This window comes from Cebus imitator, unplaced genomic scaffold (assembly GCF_001604975.1).
Source record: "Cebus imitator isolate Cc_AM_T3 unplaced genomic scaffold, Cebus_imitator-1.0 Scaffold715, whole genome shotgun sequence".
Taxonomy (NCBI): Eukaryota; Metazoa; Chordata; class Mammalia; order Primates; family Cebidae; genus Cebus; species Cebus imitator.
This window is the reverse complement of record NW_016108030.1, coordinates 329,410-343,311: the sequence shown is the minus strand read 5'-3', so window position 1 is coordinate 343,311 and position 13,902 is coordinate 329,410. Positions and strand designations below refer to the sequence as shown.

The following is a 13,902-nucleotide window of genomic DNA, read 5'->3' as shown; positions in this document are numbered from 1 at the left end:
GTTGACCAGGATGGTCTCGATCTCTTGACCTCGTGATCCACCCGCCTCGGCCTCCCAAAGTGCTGGGATTACAGGCGTGAGCCACCGCGCCCGGCCTCTCAACTATGTCTTAAACATAGATTCCATTTATTGGTTCGCATTTTTTGTTTAGAAAAACAAGTCACCACAGAACAATCATAAAAAAAGCCGGCTTAGGATTTCAAGTCTATAGTAGAAAATACATAAAAATCCAAACACAAAAAAACTAAGAACTGTGGGTGTGCTGTGTATTTATTGTTTTTCATCTAAAACTGGCCCACATGCAGATGGGCACAGAGCTGCTGCCATTGATGGGGCAAAAGAAATAGCACGATATCACATAACTGAAACCTGCAGACTGAAGCCTGGAGTAGTAGCCGTTTATCTATATTTACACTTAACAGGCTTTTGACACACTTGGGGATAAAGAGTGTAAGTTTTACAGTCAAAAAGATGTGTGTTTGAACCTGGGCTTCACCGCTTCCAAGCAATCACATTCAGCAATCATTTCAGGCCTCTGAGCTTCAGTGTCCACGCCGGCATGATTTTCCTATCTCACAGAGTCAGTATAAAGATTACTAACAACTTAGGTAAATCATCTAGTACATTGCCTGGCACCGAGCAAGCTATCAATGAATGGTAGTTAAAATAATCAGTATTATTATTATTATGAACCCTAGCTGGAAGTCAATGAGACAGGCACAGGCACATCAAGCCACTTTGGGGACCCCAAAAGCAAGTAAAAAGTACAAACTAAACTTCTTTTTTCCATGCTTAAGAACAACCAGAATATATGACTTTGAGAATCATGACAACTCTCGAAACAAGTCCAATACAGTGGTTGAGAATATACACTCTGGAAACTACTCCAAAAATTCCACTTTACCACTTAGCTGTGAGACTCTGAGCAAGTTGCTTAAAGGAGATATCCTTTCCTCAACCAAAACAGAGCCAATAACAGTCCTTCAAAGTACTCAGTAGGTATGGTGGCTCACACCTGTAATCCCAGCACTTTCAAAGGCCAAGACGGGAGGATCACTTGAGGCCAGGAGTTCAGGACCAGCCTGGACAACAGAGAAAGACCATATTTCTACAAAAAAAAATTGTTTTAAATTAGCCAGGTATGGAGGTGGATGCCTGTAGTCCCACCTACTTGAGAGGCTGAGGTAGGAAGATCACTTGAGCCTAGGAGTTTAAGGCTGCAGTGAGCTATGATCATGTCTCTGTACTCCAGCCTGGGCAACAGAGCAGGACTCTGTCTCAAAAAAAATAAAATAAAATAACAAGTACTTTGTGGGGATCTTGTGATGGATAAACGAAATAAGACAACCCATGGAATGCTCTTAGCACAGACTCTGTCAACAGTAAGTACTCCAAATGTTAACTATCAGACTGTCCACAAAACCCATGGCACCCCCAAGGAGTTACTGAAAGGAGTCTAAATAAAGCTGCAACACTAGTAGGTACTTCAAACAGGGGTACTATTTTTCTGTAGTACAGAGTTCAAGGTGATTAATAAAATGCTAATTACATTAAGAGTTCTACTCATTATAGCTTTTAAAAACAAATAGTGATTGATGAAAAATGTTCAAACAATAGAGAACTATACAAAGTAAAAAGTGTGTTCATTCATCCACCCCTGCAACCCAAGCCTTAGGCTCCAAGTCCACTTTCCAGGGAAGCCACTGGAAAGTACTATAGTAGGCACTCATCAGAAGCTATCTTTCAATACATACATAAAGTTGGGGAGGTGGGGCTGGATTTTTTGCAAAATGGGATCATACTATATACATTATTTGTTTATTCAACAATGTATCACAGAAGTCTCCATATCAATGTATAAAATCCTAACTCATTCTTTTTAGTTGCTGTTCAATGCTTTGAACGATAGATAAATTGTAATTTACTAAACCGTTATACTAGCATTTAGTTTACTTCTAATTTTTTGCTTTTGAAAATAATCCCAAAAGCTTGAGCCAGGAGGTCGAGGATACAGCAAGCTGTGATCCCACTTGGGCAAAAGAGTGAGATCCTACCTCCAAAATAAATAAATAATCCCACAGTGGCCCAGGCACAGTGGCTCATATCTATAATCCCAACACTTAGGGAGGTCAAGGCAGGAGGCTCACTTAAGGCACGGAGTTCAAGACTAGCCTGGACAGCCCTATCTCCACAGAAAATTTAAAAATTAGCCAGGCATAGTGGTGCACGCCTGTAGTCCCAGCTACTTGGGAGGCTAAGTTGGGAGGACTGTTTAAGCCTAGGAGTTTAAGGTTACAGTGAACTATTGTGCCACAGCATTCCAGCCTGGGCAACAAGGCAAGGTCCTCTCTCTAAAAATAATCATCATCGTCATCAACATCATTCTACAATGAACACCTTGTTTGAAGGGCATTCAACACATGTGTGGTTATTTCTGTTGAACAGCTTCCTAAAAGCTGATCTGCTAAATCAAAGGTTTTGTACATTTTATATGTTGATAAGAAATGCCAAATTATCCTCCAAAAAGGATGTATCCATTGTACTCTCTGTAAGTAACCATCTTCATAAAAAACAGAAACAAAATAGTATCATATTGTGTAGAAAAACTGAAATTTTTCCACATTAAGAAGTGACCCTCTGGCCAAGTGCGTGGCTCACCCTTGTAATCCCAGCACTTCGGGAGGCTGAGGCTGGCTGATCACTTGAGGTCAGGAGTCCAAGACTAGCCTGGCCAACGTGGTGAAACCCTGTCTCTAGTAAAAATACAAAAGTTAGCTGGGTGTGGTGGCGCACACCTGTAATCTCAGCTACTCAGGAGGCTGAGGCACAAGAATTGCTTGAAACCAGGAGGCAGAGGTTGCAATGAGCTGAGATCCTATCACTGCACTCCAGCCTGGGCAACAGAAAAAATTTAAAAAAAGGCCAGGCGCAATGGCTCACACCTGTAATCCCAGCACTTTGGGAGGCTGAGGCAGGTGGATCACAAGGTCAGGAGCTCAAGACCAGCCTGGCTAAGATGGTGAAACCCCGTCTCTACAAAAAATACAAAAATTATCCAGGCGTGGTAGTGAGTGTCTTTAATCCCAGCTATTTAGGAGGCTGAGGCAGAGAACTGCTTGAACCCAGGACGCAGCGGTTGCAGTGAGCAGAGATTGCGTCACTGCACTCCAGCCTGGGCTACAGAGTGAGACTCCACCTCAAAAAAAAAAAAAAGCCCTCATCTTAAAAAAAAAACAACAACAAAACTACAGTTCTAAATCCTTACTTTGTCCCTCTCAGCATTTGAGCTCTTATGCTATCTCATCTTAGCACAACTCATTACATGACATCCTCTGCAATGACCTCGTTCATGTCACAACCAGTTTTCCAGTCCCCAAGCCACCCTGGCCCTGTCCCCTGGCCAACTATGGGGAAAAAGGAAGGACTAAAGACTTGAAGTGTTCCTGCCATCATCTAGCATCCCTGCCAAGCCCCACTAAAACAGAATTATTCTGTGTAATGATCATGGTAAAAGCTCTACTTTGTTGCTATGTTTTAAGGCAGCAATGGGTTAAAATCTCTTAATCAATAATCATTGGCCTACAGGTAGTTTACACGTTTCATTTTGTCCTGCAATATTATTACAATTAGGAGCAAGAGCAGATAAAGGTCATGTTGGTAATTAAAGTTATATTGTAGAAATATGCTCACCCAAGATATGATTAAATAAGAAAATATTACTCACTTCAGTATCATCATTAAACTTGTATTAATTTATAAATATTTAAATGTACCATATGATGGTCATAAATAATCTGTTTTTGTCAGTTTCTAAAGTAATGCAACCCATAAACCCTTTAAAAAATTACTGCAGAAAGGAACAGTCAAGAAAGTATACAAGCCAGACTTACATTCAAATGCTGTAGTTGTGGCTTCAGGCAGAACCTGGCCTATCACATCCTAAACAAAGAAAGAATAAAGAAACACAATTAGCCATCTTCTTTATTGCTAACATGTGGCAAATACTAGAGGAAATATGAGAACCTGGGAAAGATTTTTGAAACGTTAGCATAAACTATAAAAACATTAGCTCATAATCACACTTAGCCCAGCAACATAAACTCAAGAGTTTAAATCTCTATTCCAGAAAGAAAAATCTTTAAGAACCTTTTTCTACATTTTAATTAATAACATTCTATTGTCAATTCAATGGTGTATATACAAATACACTGTTGGGTATTTACAAAAACTTGGTTTCTTCTATGTTAGGCTGTGGAATATACTACAGTTGAAAGAGAAAGGGGTTTTGAGGTTCAGACTGACCTAGGTCTCAATCTCAGCTCTGCACTTATTATTAGATGTATGACTTGGAAAAAAAAATCACCTAGCCTCTCTGAGCCTCTATTTGATCACCGTCCAAAATGGGTCTAGCAATACTCACAGAGGTCGTGTAAAAATTAATCTAATGAACATAAGCTTAGACCTAGCACACTGAAGACATTCAACAAATGTTCCTGATACACAACAATCAACACTGCACCTCTAACTCATAATGTGTGGAGTTCAACACACAAGTTTCCGTGACGATATAAACCATTATGTTACATTGATCACAAACAGTTCTTACCAACCTTTACTATTAAGCAACAGAAAACAGATTTAATGACACTGAAATAAAGTTAATCTAGCCTACAAAAAAATCTAAAAAGTGTATATAATCTGACATCAATGTTTAAGTAAATCTATAAAGCTGAAAATATGCAAAAATTACTATACTGAGACAGCTTCATTGAATAAGCACAGAACACCTAAGCTCTGGGGAAAGTGACCCTCCATCATGTCCAGTCCAACTCCAATGGCCTGCAAACCTCATTTCTCTCCGGGAGCTCTGCCACAATGTCCTCCCAGGCTGCACCAGAACTGGCACCAGGCAGCCGGCTGACAAAGCCGCTTGCAGTATTTCTCAGCAGGGATCCCACAGCCTTTCCAAGCAGGGCATTTAGCAGAGTGGCGGCTGCAACTTCCTTCTAAAGGCAATTCTTTAGAAGCTTTTGCTGCAGTAGCAATTTGCATAATAGTCTTCCCCTCTATAGTGCTTTTCTTTTTTTTTTTTTTTTCCAAAAATAAATCTGTGCATATAAAACTGATCAAAGAGAACTATCTTAGGCAGCCCTTGCTCATTACAGCCAAAGAGATTATTTTTTTCTGACTCTAGTCTTCACAAATGAAACATCAACTTTTTAAGGAAGTATCTACAAAAGATTTTAATGTTAAAAAATTATTTCTACACTCTCATAGTTAGAAAGTATTTATTGACAGGAAACTGTAAAGGGAGTACAGAATAAAGCACACTGGCAATCCAGTGTAAAGCCTAAAAGCGTGAAATTGGAGCCAAACTGCTGTGCCTGGATGCTAGCTCTCTCTCACAGCTGAGGGCACAAAAATCTCTCTATGCCTCAGTTTCCTTATATGTAGTACCAGATCTTAGCTGTACCTACCCAATGAGTGTTTGTAAAGTGCTCAGAAGAGTGTCTAGCACGTGGCAAGTGCCATGTTAGTGTATGTTAAACAAATAAAACAAATCACTGATCACTAGAATATTACAAAGCTTACCTCATAATAAAACTTTGAAACTCAGCACCCAACAATCAGTGGAGGACGGTGATTCACTCACTGATATCACCCTTCAGCAGTATTCATTGAACACCCATTCAGTGTAGGTTTAAAAAAAATGAGGTAAAAACAACTCCTCCATCCCCAACCCTCTAAATCTAGTTTATCACAGGTTACTTTCAGGGAACTCTGATCTTGACGTGTGAACTCTACCTCAATAGTGTTAGCAAACTAATTTAGGATCCTTCCTACTTCTGAATAGCAGATCCCATCAAACTGCAGAGTTCCAACAACCACCTGAAAACCCGCTCAGTGGCAACGGCATGCCTTAGCCCACCAACATAAACAAGGCGCTGCACATGCTTCTCATATGATATGCGGAAAAGGGAGAAAGAACTAAGCAAACTTGCTAAGAGAACCATGTGAACACAACCAATTTTGTTATTTAAAGCAAATAGGCTGGGCACGGTGCCTCACACCTGTGATCCCAATACTTTGGGAGGCCGAGGCAGGTGGATTACCTAAGGTCGGGAGTTCAAGACCAGCCTGACCAAAATGGAAAAACCCATCTCTACTAAAAATACAAGATTAGCTGGGTGTGGTAGTGCATGCCTGTAATCCCAGCTATTTGGGAGGCTGATGCAGGGCAGGAAAATCGCTTGAACCTGGGAGGCAGAGGTTGCAGTGAGCTCAGATCATGTCATTGCACTCTAGCCTGGGCAACAAGAACAAAACTGCATCTCAAAAAAAAAAAAAAAGCAAATAAAGTGGAGCTATCATAATGACAAAGAGGCAGGAAGTTTAAAAATCAGTAATATCTGCTAGTAATTTTAAAGCAGGGTACATTTGCTGATTTTATATACATTTTCTGTTTTTTGTTTTTGAGATGGAGTCTCGCTCTGTTGTCCAGGCTGTAGTGCAATGGCACTCTGCTCACTGCAATCTCTGCCTCCCAGGTTCAAGCAATTCTCCTGCCTCAGCCTCCCAGGTAGCTAGGATTACAGGTGCGTGCCACCACGCCTGGCTAATTTTTGTATTTTTAGTAGAGACAGAGTTTCACCATGTTGGTCAGGCTGGTCTTGGACCCCTGACCTCGTGATCCGCCCGTCTCAGCCTCCCAAAGTGCTAGGATTACAGGCATGAGCCACTGGGCCCGGCTTACATTTTCCAGTTAAAGTGACTTATTTCCAAGCAGCCTTCTTCTCCTCTCAATAATATAACATTTACCTAACCTAAAGAAGGTTTCAAAAGAAAACTGGGACAGGCACAGTGGCCCATGCCTGTAATCCCAGCATTTTGGGAGGCCAAAGTGGGCGGATCACTGAAGGTCAGTAGCTCGAGACCAGCATGGCCAACATGGTGAAACCCTGTCTCTACTAAAAATACAAAAAAATCGGCTGGGTGTGTGGCATGTACCTGTAATCTCAGCTGCTCAGGAGGCTGAAGCAGGATAATCACCTGAACCTGGGAAGCAGGGGTTGCAGTGAGCTGAAATTGTACCACTGTACTCCAGCCTGGCCAACAGAGCGAGACTCTGAGGAAAAAGAGAGAAAGAGAGAGGGAGAGGAAGGAAGGAAGGGAGCCGAGGCTTACATATCTTGATGATGACCATTTTTTGATCCTTTTCTTCTTCCTTTCAATAAATCAGACAAATATCTGACAGATCAAAAACATAACTGAGCATCTACAACATGCCAGGAGTAAAAAGATCACAGAGTTGTAGGCTACAGGAGAATAAATCTTGATCCTTGACTTTAGGAAGATTATAAACAGGTTAGGGAGCTAAGACAAACCTGAAAGACTAGTAATATAAAACACTTTTAAGAACCAAAGACATAAATAGCAAATAGTATTTGGTAACTCAGGAGAAAGGAAAAATCACAGACTCAGTTTAGACAGAAATCTGTGTGTGTGTGTGTGTTTTCTTCTTTTTTTTTTGAGACAGGGTCTCGCTCTGTCACCTAAGCTGGAGTAGTGGTGCAATCACAGCTCACCATAGCCTCAGCCTCTGGGTTCAAGAGATCTTCCCACCTCAGCCTCCCTAATAGCTGAGACTACAAGTATGTGCCACCATGCCCCACTAATTTTTGCATTTTTTGTAGAGATGGGGTTTCGCCATGTTGCCCAAGCTGGTCTCGAACTCCTGGGTTCAAGTGAACCTACCTACCTCGGCCTCCTAAATGGTGGCATTATAGGCCTAAGCCACCACTCCTAGCTCAGAAATGTTATAGATGAGGGGAAATCTGAGCTTGGAGACCACCGGATACAAAAAGAAGAGAGGAGAGGGTTGATCATCCTCTCTCATCACACATAACTGAACGTCTTGTACAGTTTTCCCAAAACTAGGAACTCAGTCTCCAGGGAAAAAGAGAAACACAGAAAGCTGCAAAACAGATGACCCAAATGTCTCTACCTTTGAAGATCAGGTAGCCCTCCATACTTAAGCCAGTCCCAGATGATTCAGACAAAAGGCAAGGCCCAGAGAGACCAAGTGACTTGCCCAGGGTCTGCCAGGTATTTGATGCACAGTGACTAGAGCCCTCAACTGCTGATTTCGGGTCTGAGACCCTCAGTTACAGCTGACTCCGTGACTACCACACGCTTCCGGCATCTGTCAGGTTCTGCCAAAAACTAGCTGTATAGCTTTAGCAAGGTATTTTCCCCAGTGGGGTTCATGCCTCTTCATTTGAAATGAGTCAGAATTAGATGAAGTGGAATGCTTCCAGGTTCCACGAGGCTTTAAAGCTGAAGGTGTCAAGCCAGAGATGCTGACATGTCTGTTGGTTCCTGCCTTTTCTTGATGAAGTGAACCTGGAGAACAGATCACAGCAGTCTGCCAGGACCTGGGCTTGAACATTTGCTAAAATGGAGCACTAGGAGACAGTACCACACCCACTGCCACAAGTCCTTCATCAGACTTTACTGACAAAACATACCCCACCTGGGCTTACCTGGGCAAAAGTGTGCAGACACCTGGCACACTGAGCTCTAGTAGTGGGGCCACTTAGCCTCGAGCCAGGTACAACTTAGAGACAGATGCTCAAGAAATGGAAGACCCAAGTCCTATCCCTTATGGTAACAATCCCATCAATAATAACAACACTAACAGAGGCTTACTATGTGCTAAATTGTTCTGAGTCCTTTACATGTATCAGCTCAAGGAGCCCCCAGAACTTTCGGAGGTAGGCATTACTTTCACCCCTCCCCAACTTTTGTTTCACAAATAAAGAAACTAAGACACCGAAGATACTTGGCCCCTGAGCAGTACAACTTGCAATTTAAACAACTTGGCTCCAGAGTTTGTGGTCTTAAACACTGGGCTATTCTCGAAATAATCACATAATCAAATAATATGATCACACAATAATCCACCTTCTGTTGTTTTAAATGAGTAAGAGAAAGTCCGTCTTTCTCATCATAGTCACGATCTCACCTAACCTTTCCAAGTCTCTGATGAAGGTACGGATTTCCCTGTTTTACAAATAAGGAAACTAAGGCTCAGAGAGGTAGACTGACTTGCCTCGTTAGTGGGACAGCTTGCAATTAAACCCAACTCCTTGACTCTAAACCTAGTCCACAGAAACATAACTCCATGCATCCTCTTTTAAGCTCCCTTATTAAACACGTATTTTGGGGTCCTATGAAGAAACACAAACAAATATATCCATCTCCTCTAGAAGTTTACCATCTAGTGGAGGAGACAAAGAATCATGATCAAGCATGTGCTTTGCCGGGGGACCCACACAAAGCTGTGACAACACAGAGGTGGGGCACATAACCAAGAATGACACAGAGAAAAGGCAAAACTTGGCTTGGAAGGACAGATGGGAATTGGCGGGTGAAGGGCAGAGTGTAGGCAGCCTGGACACTTGGAAGAACTGAAAGTCAATGTGAGGCACAAAAGTTTATGGGGCTGTGAAGAGAGAGATGAAGCTGGTGCCAGGCAGACAGGGGCCAATCCAGATGTGCCCAGAGGACCACGTGAAGTATCCTGGGCCTTCTCAGGAGGGGAAATCTGTGTGCACATGAGTGTACAGAGAACTCTGGATACTAAGAGAAGGATGGCATTTGATGCACAAATATGGGAAGCTCCTGGATGAAGCACCCAAAAAGCTGCAAGGCCTGGGCAGTCAGTAACATCAGAACTCAAAATGAAGTTATAGAAAACATACTGTGAACCGGGTTCGGTGGCTCATGCCTATAATCCCAGCACTCTGGGAGGACAAGGCAGGTGGATCACAGGGTCAGGCGTTCGAGACCAGCCTGATCAACATAGTGAAATGAAACCCCGTCTCTACTAAAAATACAAAAAATTAGTCAGGCATGATGGCGGGTGCCTGTAATCCCAGCTACTCGGGAAGCTGAGGCAGAAGAATCGCTTGAACCTCGGAGGCGGAGGTTGCAGTGAGCCAAGATCACACCACGGCACTCCAGCCTGGGCAACAGTGCAAGACTCCATCTCAATTTAAAAAAAAAAAAAAAAAAAAATCAAATTTTTGATTGAGTTACCCAAGACAATGAAAAAAATCACATCACAAATCTTCCTCTTCCCAAGATCCTGCCCCTTTGCCCCCTCTTAAATTGCAGGTAAGTTCCACTACAGATCTGCTGCTAGCAATGTGCTTTTTGGAATGTCCCCTTCTGTCTTCCATGCCTCAGTTATTCAGTTCGTAGAATGGGCACAAGGCACCCTGTCTATCTCAAATGAACACCAGAAAAATTAGAAGTCGCTGCAACATGTAGGGGAAAAAACCTACTAAGTCAAAGAAACAAAATTTTAGTCCTGGTACTGACTCTCCCATTCAGGAGCTCACAGCTTTGGAAAAGCCACTTGACCTCACTGCTCGTCAGTAACTATCTGCAAAAGGAAACATGAGCTGAACAGGCCACCTACAATGTTAAATTCTGCGCTAAAATTCCATCATTTTGTTTGAAACATATTCTGAATAACCTGAAGGTAAAACATCACCAATTCTAAGATGCACATTTTCCCTCCATTTTAACATCTCTCAAACTGAACTGATTTTAATAACAAATGTTATATTGTCACGGGCAGCATTTTTTTCTATGTAAAATGTCTTACACTCAATGATGTTTTAAGTTTGCTCAGGCTGGGCACAGTAACTCACACCTGTAATCTCAGTACTTTGGGAAGTCTGAGGCGGGCAGGTTGCTCGAGCTCAGGAGTTCAAGACCAGCCTGGGCAACATGGCAACACTTCATCTCTACAAAAAGATACAAATATCATCCAGGCGTGGCGGCATGTCCCAGCTACTCGGGAGGCTGAGGTGAGAGGATCACTTGAGCCCAGGAGGTAGAGGCTGCATTGAGCCAAGGCGGTGCCACAGCACTCCAGCCTAGAGGGAGGACCTGCCTCAAAATAAATTAAAAAGTGTGCTCAAACATGGTAAGTTAAAGTTGTCCTTTTTCCTTTTCTCAGCTGGTCACTAAGTTCAGAGAACTCAGTAGAAAAACAGGGCTGGAATCTGTCCAGGGACATTCCCCAAAACACTTAGGGGGAAAAAAACCTCTCTTCTAGACTCAGCTGTTTACATCTGCGTGGTTGTGTCTGTATGTCCCAGCCCGGGCCATGAGCTCTCTGAGGGCAGGGGCTCAGTCAGATTGATCTATCACCCCGGGGTCCTAGACATTTGCCAGGTTTCAGGGGTTGCAATGTATCAATGCTGTGCCTGAAGCAATCAAACCGCCTCCACAGGAGGCCGGCAGGAGCACTGCCACTAGCTCCGGTCACCAGTGGTCAAGGTGCTGACTACTCAAGTCCCTGAGTCCCCCTTGCTGGGAACTGGACACTGAGATGACCACTCACCAGCACATCCCTGAAGAGTAGCTGCGGCCCGGAGTGCACCGTCCAGTCCACCGCGCCACTATTTGGGATCTTGATGCGAATTACCAGCACCTGGTTCTCCATGGCAGGAAAGGGGCCAAGGGCTAGCCACAGCATCACAGGTTCAAGGGGCTCACATCATGGGGGAGGGGGTACCCGCTGGCCGCTGGTCAGGAGGGGGCTCCAAGAGGTGACAAGGGGGGTGAGGAGCAGAGGGTGAAAACAAGGGACTGGGGGCTGAGGAGGGGGGAAGGAAGGGGTGATTCGGGGTGATTCGGCAGGGACCCAGGGCACCGCGCCTGCCCAGGCTGTCCGGGTCTGCGGCGCCTCCCGGGGAGGGTGCACCGGGGAGCGGGAGAGGCCCGCAGGAACCGGCAGAGGTCGGAAGGTTCTGGAGCTGGGCGAACGCTGCGGTGAAGCTCTCCGCCGCCGTGTGGCTGTGGGGGGCGGCAGGGCAGGGACTCGGTGTGGGGGAGACACAGCGGCAGGCGTCCCCCGCCCGTCAGTAAGAGGGTCCTCGACTGGAGGGGACTCAGTCCCGGGCTACTAAGAAGGCGCCCCAGGGCCGCCGCACCACGGAGAGTCCCCGCGGGAGGGTCAAGGGCGAGTCTTCCGCCCCACCCGGGGACACAGGGCGCGGCGCGCGCCGGCTGGGACCCGGCCTCCCAAGGCCGCGCGGACCGGAGGCGGCGGCGGCGGCGGCGTCGGTGGCGGCAGCAGCGGCGAGAGGAGGAGGAGGAAGGCGGCGGCGACACTGTTACTCCGGAACCAAAACGCGCAGCGCCGGAACCCCGGGAGCCGACGAGCGGGACCCGCCTCCCGCGGCGCCATGTTGGAAAAGGGCAGCAGCCCCCGCGCGCACGCGCCTCCGGAGGGCGGGAGCGGAGGAACCGGCGCGCGGCGCGGGGCGGGACTCTTCGCCCACTGAGCGCCCGCGGCGGCCTTTCGCCTCCCGACCCCGCTTCCTGACGGCGAGGTGGAGACATCTGCCAGACGAAGGGCGCACGCGATCTGGGGCTGCGGTCCGCCAGCAGCCGACTGAGGGCTCAGCCTTGCCGACCGTTTGTCTTTACAACAGCTTCAGAGACCGGGGCTGCGGCTCCGGGCTGTCCCCACTTCGTCAGGTCATTCATCTGCATCTTCGTGGGGTTGCGCGAATCAGCAAGGGCAAGGCAAAAACCCAAGAAAGAGTGGCCTTTTTTATTCCTCCTTCCAAGTCACAGGTCCAGACGATCGTCCTCTCCCTCCCACGTTAGCAGAAAGTATTTGCGTTTTTCAGTGAGGTTCTTTACCCCACGAGTGCCCTAAAATAGCAAACAGTTCCCTGTTCCAAAGCAATAGGAAAGAAATTTGCTAAAGAGTTTAATTGCCTGGGGACGGCGGCAGCAGTGGCGTCATCACCTCTTATTAAACTGTTGGAGAAATATTCGGTCCAGTCCATGTGTTTTCAACTAAATGGCGCTGCTTACGCAGTCGGTGGTATCAGAAGTAGCAGTAAACCTTGGTTATCTTTAAACACCTTGTTGTCTCAGATTTTAAAGTGCATAATTTTGTTGAAAGATGGTGCCTCTACAGAAGTTTGTTTGCAAATCGTAACGTGTAGGTTCGTCCTTTCTCTCATTCTAATGAAGGTGCACGATGGGCTTTACTTTTTGGGGTTGAATTTTGTATGAACTCGGTTGAGGTGGCGTGTCCGTTTCCCTTCTAACAGTCAGATGCTTGGTTAATGTGAGAGAAAAAAATTAACGATCATTTTCAGTTACAATATCAAAATTTTTTCTGCATACTTTACTCTGAGTTTCTTTTATATTTAATTTGAAAGGCCATTGTGGGAGACAAATTATCACCTTTTAAGTTATTGTAAATTAATACCTTAGGTAGAAATTCATTTAGTCAGATCCTTAAGATATTCTAGGAATTGCCCCTTTTCACCTGCACGTCATTTCCGTGAAAAATAAACCGTTTATCCTAAGTCCTCATGTACTTTTATTAAAAGTTCATTTCCTATTCTTTTAGAAAATAGACCACAAAACTGAAGATTTTCTATGAACCTGTGATTTGTTAAAATGTCTCATTTATTCAGAGTACCGTGGGGAAAACCAACTCAATTTGCCAAATTTGCATACATATGCTGAACCTTTCTTACACTAATGGCAAACTCATATCTCTTTCCCAATATTTGCAGAGCCAATATAATTACACATCAGCTCTTCATAGCCTTTATATAGTAAGAAATCTTTGATGATTTGAGCAAGGATTTTCCAGAAAGTTCTGTCATTGAGAGAAGTATCATGGTCGCAGATATGGAAGACCATTCCATTTGGTATCATAAATGACAAAATATAACTTGTTGCTCTTTACCAGATTGAATACTGTCTAAATTTAAGGAATATTTAATATTTAACATTGAAGTTGTATGTGATCTTAAGACTTTTGCATTTAGTATTTTTTTTTTTTTTTTTTTT

General features: G+C 44.5%; 1 protein-coding gene across 4 annotated transcripts in view; it reads right to left on the bottom strand.

The window, feature by feature from the left end:
- MAP2K5 (mitogen-activated protein kinase kinase 5) overlaps positions 1-12,181 on the bottom strand; it is a 258,213-nt gene extending 246,032 nt beyond the window's left edge. For 2 of the 4 annotated variants that reach the window (XM_017518933.2, XM_017518936.2), the window contains exons 1-2: positions 11,420-12,181; positions 3,891-3,939 (exon numbers count right to left, since the gene is read on the bottom strand). In XM_017518933.2, coding sequence (XP_017374422.1) covers positions 3,891-3,939; positions 11,420-11,554 — 184 coding nt within the window. In that variant the 5' untranslated portion in view covers positions 11,555-12,181. Of the gene's footprint in view, positions 1-3,890; positions 3,940-8,194; positions 8,405-11,419 lie in introns of those variants that run through there. The other 2 variants (XM_017518941.2, XM_037735049.1) reach the window with 2 other exon arrangements.
- Between the last annotated feature and the right edge of the window lie 1,721 nt (positions 12,182-13,902).